This window comes from Rhagoletis zephyria, unplaced genomic scaffold, assembly GCF_001687245.7.
Source record: "Rhagoletis zephyria isolate East Lansing unplaced genomic scaffold, Rhagoletis_zephyria_1.1 Rzeph_scaffold_04816, whole genome shotgun sequence".
Taxonomy (NCBI): Eukaryota; Metazoa; Arthropoda; class Insecta; order Diptera; family Tephritidae; genus Rhagoletis; species Rhagoletis zephyria.
Window position 1 is genome coordinate 7,760 of NW_016161899.1, and position 7,105 is coordinate 14,864.

At 33.7% G+C, this 7,105-nt stretch overlaps 1 protein-coding gene across 1 annotated transcript in view; it reads left to right on the top strand.

Moving 5' to 3' along the window:
• The first annotated feature begins 490 nt into the window (after positions 1-490).
• The window catches only part of LOC108371238 (trypsin-1-like), a 25,800-nt gene continuing 19,185 nt past the window's right edge, over positions 491-7,105 (top strand). Inside the window, exons 1-2 of the mRNA XM_017626744.1 lie at positions 491-797; positions 838-940. Coding sequence (XP_017482233.1) covers positions 871-940 — 70 coding nt within the window. The 5' untranslated portion in view covers positions 491-797; positions 838-870. The remainder of the gene's footprint in view (positions 798-837; positions 941-7,105) is intronic.

The window sequence follows — 7,105 nt, forward strand, 5'->3', positions numbered from 1 at the left end:
GAGTGTAATAGCAAACACATTTTGCACCGTGCAAGGGCAACATTTTTTGGTGGAAACGAAATCACCGTTAACAACAAAAGCGTTTATTTACGAAAAAATGCTTTAAGCACAAACAATTTTGTACATTAGTTGGACTCTGAATCGAGTATACATAGATACGTTGAGAATACCTTAAGAGAATTAAATGCTTATATTTTGTCACCAAATTCACCGATTCCACACTTCCTCGTATGACTGAGCAAATATATACAGATTCTGGGGGCTGGCAGCAGGAGAATTCGAAAAGTTGTTTTTCCGTGCATTTTTGAACCACCCTAATGTACGCGCATATACCTCTCAACAATTTAAACTTATTTCTATTGCAATCTTCAAGATATCAATTTATTTAAGGCGCTTACCTTGTAATGTTCATCAAATTCAAAATCAAAAGCAAATACATATGTACATACTTATATACAAGTTAATAACGTCATTGTACTTTTAACAATGAACTCAGAAAACAATCAATAACAATGCATCACACACATAATGCATAATCGAATTTGAGAAGCCGAACGATTGAAGTAAAAAATACACAATTTTCGTGCAATAAAAATATTTTTTTCCTGTTTAATGAATGCTCATTAACATTCACACGCTGCGCGCAGCTTACTTATCACGAAGTCGAAACGAGAACCTAATCAAATACTTGCTCGTGCTCCGGAGACGCCCATAACAGATTAGCGTTGACCGGTAGAGTGTCTAGAACAGATTTTTTGCATTGTCGGAAGAATTATTTTCAGAAAACGAACTAAGCTTAATTACTACTAAATTGCATAGCAATCATAAATTCACACGTAATTTTATTTAAAACAATTAAATCGAATATTTATGTATTTTATATCGATTTTATATATTACCATCTTTATTTGGCTGGCAGCTGTGAGCGGACAAGGTAACGGTAAGCATATGCAACGTGGGTTTGTGCGATATGTTCACCTCGAGGTGAAAGTGATAAAAAAAAAACAGAAAGTTTATTACGCTGTGCGACAGAAAAAAACAAAAATTTTCAAATATACACGAAAAAATCAATATATGTACTCACAAAACTACGAAATATAGTAAAACTGCGTTTTTAGTTCTTCTGCCTGACGTCAGGATTTTTCAAAAGGAATTTGTAATTTCAAAGATATGTTGAATTAAAAAAAAAAATATATATTTCAAAAATTTAGTGCATGGTGAATAACAATATTGGTATCAAATAAAGCAGAAAACTATTGAAAACAACTAAAATTGTTGGTACACAAGGCCGATTAATAATAATTATTATAATAGTGGTATTCATTTCCACGAAAAATGTTTTTTTTTTTATATAAAATACATGGAAAACTATGAGCGCTTTGAGCGACCTTAAATATTTTTTGATTTCAAAATAAAAAAACCGGGGTATTACTTTTTTCGTTATAGAACAATCCCAGGGGGTGAGAGTATTAAAATTCCGACTTTCCTTTTTTGAAGTGCGTTTTTGGACCACCCTAGCGTGCATACAAACATAGTACGCTTATATATTCAACGTATGAATATTCAGGGAAGCCCTTTGCGAGATAATTTCTACTAATACACTACGTTCTCGTGAATCTCTGTTAATACTTACAGAAACCCCTATTATCAATGCGATCAGTAAACAACAAGCAGACATGTCATTCGTCATATATACATAAGATCCCTACCAGACACGACTAACGCAGTCTGCAATACATTCAAACAAAAATTGCTATTTCACCAACACACTCAAAGCCACATGTCAAAATTTTGTTTTCGTTCAATTCACGCCGATTCTTTTTCACATTGTTTCTTCCACACCACAATATGGAAACCACAATATGGAAAATTCTTCAATTTTCTTATTTATTCTTTATTCCCATTTTTGACGTTTGCCGTTTTGCACGTGGAGCTAACCTAAAATTTTAATTTAAAAGGTTTTCTGACGCGAGCGGTTGCATCTGATTGCAAGTTTTGCAATTTTTATCCAAAATAAATAAAATTAAAGAAAAACAATCACTCCAAGGTTAAAGGTAAGTATAAAGTGATACTAAGAATGCAAAAACGCAATTTTGCTAATTGCTTGAGCAAGGAGAATAAAACCTTTGAGGAAAATGTAAAAAAAATATAAAAGGCTCTTTGAACTTGCTCAAGCAACTGAACTTGAGGAAATTGGTGCTACGGGAAGGGAATAGGTGATATTACTTATATGGAAATGCATGATGCCGAATGTGTGGCTAGTGCGTCCAGTGTTAGTGGTGAAAATTTTGTGCCCGAATGTGAGGTTAGTGCGTCCAATTTTAGGGCTGAAGATTTTGTGCCCGAATGTGAATTAGGAGATCTCGTAGCTATGGTGAATAGCCAAAAAGAAAAAAGTGNCCAGTGTCCAGTGTTAGTGGTGAAAATTTTGTGCCCGAATGTGAGGTTAGTGCGTCCAATTTTAGGGCTGAAGATTTTGTGCCCGAATGTGAATTAGGAGATCTCGTAGCTATGGTGAATAGCCAAAAAGAAAAAAGTGCAGAATTAAAAGCATGGTCATTACGAAGCAATATTTCCCCAACACGCCTTAGATGATTTGCTTCAAACTTTACGACGTATACGAGTAAAGCTCGGAACACTTTGACGACTGCAACTTCACGACGTAACGACAGCGACATCATTTTGTCGACAAATGTCGCCTTGAAGCCATCTTCTTAAACATTTTGAAGACCTCAGCGACATAGCAAACAGCCGATTTTAAAGTTTGACATTTTGGTATATTTATTTCACAAATTGTGTATTTTTATTTAAGTAAATAAGAAAAACATGAACAATCAAGAATATGTGATTAATTTTGCGACAATTTAATTTTGCAGCACTACATCTACTCATTGTCGCCGGCAAAATTAGAAATAGATTTAATTTGGCGACGTCGACAATTGCAGTCCTGCAGCCAAGATGTCGTGCTGTCGTCAAAATAATTGTGTCCGTAAGAACGTGTGTATTTAAAATTTGACAGATGCTGCTTGTCGCTTGCTGTCGTCAAAGTGTTCCGAGCTTAAGCAACTTGCCGCTTTCCGCAAAGACTCTTTTGAGTACTCATAGACGGAAAGTTGAAGTAAAGTCTTGGACTTTAACGTTCATTCCAAATGGAGACTTTTTGTATATGGGTATATTTTTATTCAGACTCCTTTCACTTTTTAAATAAAAAATCTGAAGTCCTAATAGATGGTAGGCATCGATGGTCTTAAGCCATTTAGCAGCTCAAATCGAGTTCTATGGCCAATTCTGGGGTCGATAGTGGGTTTTAGTGAAATGCGTCCATTTTTAATATCATGTTTCTCTGGACGTAAAAAACCAGAAAAGATCGATGACTTCATAACAGATTTTTGCGAGGAAGTAAAAATACTAATAACAAGTGGCTTGAGAGTAGGTTCGGAAGAAAATGTAAAGAAATTCAACGTGCGCCTTTTTACTTGCGATTCGCCAGCTCGATCTTTCGTCAGTGGTGTTCAATATTTTAACGGAAGAAATGGTTGCCCAAAATGCAATAAAGAGGGCAAATATGTGCAGAGAAGAATGACCTTTTCAAAAGAAATTGGCGAGCGAAGGACTGACGAATCCTTTACCTTGCGAGCAGATTTGTCACACCATAGCCATGAGTTCAAGGAACAGAAAAGTATTTTAGGGAAAGCCGACTTCAATATGGTTTCGCAATTTCCCCTTGACTACATGCACCTAGTAGATTTAGGTGTAGTTAAAAATTGTTAAGATTAATTATTAAGAACGGCAATATTTCGAAAATGAACGAAAAAATCGACTTCCTTGCTGAGCACGTTCCTTCCGAATTCGGTAGAATATCGAGAAATCTGGGAGAACTTAAAAATTGGAAAGCAGCAGAATTCCGTCAATTTTTATTATATACAGGCATATTTGTTTTGGAAGATTGTGTTGATGATGACGTATATTACCATTTTCTATTGTTACATGCTGCAATTAGGATTCTTTCTAGCGAAAGGTCATGCATAGTAGAAGCTGATATTGCTCAAAAAATGCTTCAAGACTTTGTATTTTATTTGGCAGATTGTATGACATTCATGGATTACTCCAGTTAGCAGATTGTGTGAAACAGTACGGCCCCCTTGACAATTTTTCATTATGATTTTTTGAAAATCATATGCAATTTCTAAAAAAAATATTAATAAACAGAACAAAATTCTCCAACAACTGTATTTGAGACTTAGGGAAAGGCAAGGACAAGAACTACATACATGACGAGATTTCAAAAAAATCTAATTCTTTTCAAATAGATGTTAAAAAAGAAAGAAATTCCCTCTGATTTTGTAAAGAATTAGGACCGGTAAAAATTGTTAAATATTCTCAAACGGATAAAGTAGTTGGTCGAATTTTTAAAATATTGGAAAATGTATTTGAGCTTCCCCTGGAATCATACTCTGGCTTAGGTATTGTCGCTTGAACATAAATACGTTTGCGTTCCACGTCAAGGGCATTTCATACTTGTTCCGCTTCTGCATCAACTTTTGCACGAGTTTTCGAACTAATATGTTTTAATTTGAAAAAAAATATATATATATTGAAAATTTTTTTTTGCAAGCAAATACGTTAATACATTTCCATATATACTATCTACAATCAACCCAGCAATGGCATCCACGTCAGTAAAAGGTGAGAAAAAGAATCTATTTAAAGCATTGTATATTTAGGAGCATATGTATATTTAATACGTTTTTCGCTTCCAGGTTCGAAAATCATGAAGCAGAAGTACGATCGTGAACATGCTAAGGACGAGGTGCCAAAAAAACAGCCCTCAATCAAAAATTAAAAAACCGACGACACACCAACCGAGATCGTTCCAACCGACGACGCATCAGTGAGATTTACAGTCGATTCCGAGTATTTCGAAAATGTATTGAGGCTACTGAAAGAAGTAAAACCAGCTAGAGCAAAGATTAAACAATGAAGTACGTTTTTTTAACTTTTTCATATAACTCTATATGTATTATTTATTATAACAGTAAATGTCTATTTAATTTATAANTGAGTATTTCGAAAATGTATTGAGGCTACTGAAAGAAGTAGTACAGAAGCAAAACCAGCTGGAGCAAAGACTCAACAATGAAGTATGTTTTTTTTTTACTTTTTCATATAACTCTATATGTATTATTTATTATAACAGTAAATGTCTATATAATTTATAACAACTAGATGGTGAGAAAAGCAGAGTTTGCTGCCCATAACAAAATGTTATGCGAAATGAAAGTAGCAACAAAAAAAATGTAGGTATGTGTGCAAGATGACAGGCGAAGGTACCCAGCAGAAAAAAATTAACAATTGATAAAAAATAACCCACTTGTAGTTAGCTTTTTTGCGGGNTAACAAAATGTTATGCGAAATGAAAGTAGCAACAAAAAAAATTTAGGTATGTGTTTGCAAGATGACAGGCGAAGGTACCCAGCAGAAAAAAATTATCAATTGATAAAAAATAACCCACTTGTAGTTAGCTTTTTTGCGGGATTTATATAAAATAAATAACCCGTAGTTAGCTTCAAAAAGCTAAATTGAATCTAGTTGACAAGTAATGCAAGAGTAGTGAAGGAGATTATTTTNGACCCGTAGTTATAGGGCATTCGCACGAGGCGATTTTACAGGCAACTTTTAGTTGAANATATAAAATAAATAACCCGTAGTTAGCTTCAAAAAGCTAAATTGAATCTAGTTGACAAGTAATGCAAGAGTAGTGAAGGAGATTATTTTCATTAAACGCATTTCTATTTAAATATCCTGCACTTCGTAAATACTTTTTCGAATTGAGGACAAATAAAAGGAAGATCGAAATTTCATGTTATCATTTTGAAGTTATGTATGACGGAGTTGGATTATGGGACCACCTACAGGAGAATATGTAAACAAATATGAAATGTAATAAAATAAATAAAGTAAATAAAAATAAAAATATATAAAAAAAAACATTTTGTTTTTCCTATTGATATTTTATGTCCAAAAGTAGTTAGTTACAAGTTAGTTACATCAAATGCAGAGGTAACCCACCCTTGACTACATCTAATGCTGAGGTAACCACCCTTTACTATTTCGCGGCCATCGCCATAGAAATATAGTTAGCTTTCGTCAAAGTTTATATACAGATAATAAGTGATTTTTAGCTCCTTTCTAATCAACTTAAAGTTAGCTTATAGTTAGATCCATTTCCTGCATGGTAGCGACCCAATAATGGGCGAAATAGCAAGTATGATGCCTATGACAACGATGGCCGATGGATACTTTCTGCGTTTGCCTTTTATTGTTTCATTGTTGTTGGCCAATGAGCTCATATGTTATCTCATAGCAGACTGCCTGCTTTAAAAAAGCTTCCCCCTTTTTGGTTCAGATTTCGTAAGGCTTGGGTATGAAGCTTTTCAAAAAATCGTATTCGTCTTCCTTTCGATCGATGCATTTAGTCCAGCGTTTTTTCCAATTTTTTTATTCTTTCCAAACAGGAAACAGGAAAGAAGGGCTTAATAGGAGAATATGCCGGATGGTGATAGTACGTATCAGTGTTAATAAATGCTTTCTTCAATTTCGTATGAAAATGTAATTCATATTGTACTTTATCACTTTATCACTCAATTGTACCAAATTTTGATGCCTGTTATTTTTCTAATATTAAGTTATTGTATCAAACTTGTATTTAATTACTGTTCCTAATGAAGTACAAATAATTTCTAAAAATTTAGAAACACTATTACCTTTATTTTATTTACATAAAGTTTGCACACTTTTACATCGGATATTATGATTTTAAAAGCATGTATGTAAACAAAAGATTTACAATGAATGGATATTTTTAAATTTACAAAGTGCAAATTACTAATCCAGCAATAATTACTCGTAGTTTCAACTGTGCCTGAACTTTGTATCAATGTTATGTAAAGAGGAAATTGCTTATACTTGATGTCTATTTCGACACTTCATTATACCCGAGCGCACTTGTGCACAAGGGTATATTAATTTTGTTCACATAACGGTTGTTTGTAACAGCCAAAACGAATCGAGATAGATATAGACAAATGTATACATAAATGATCAG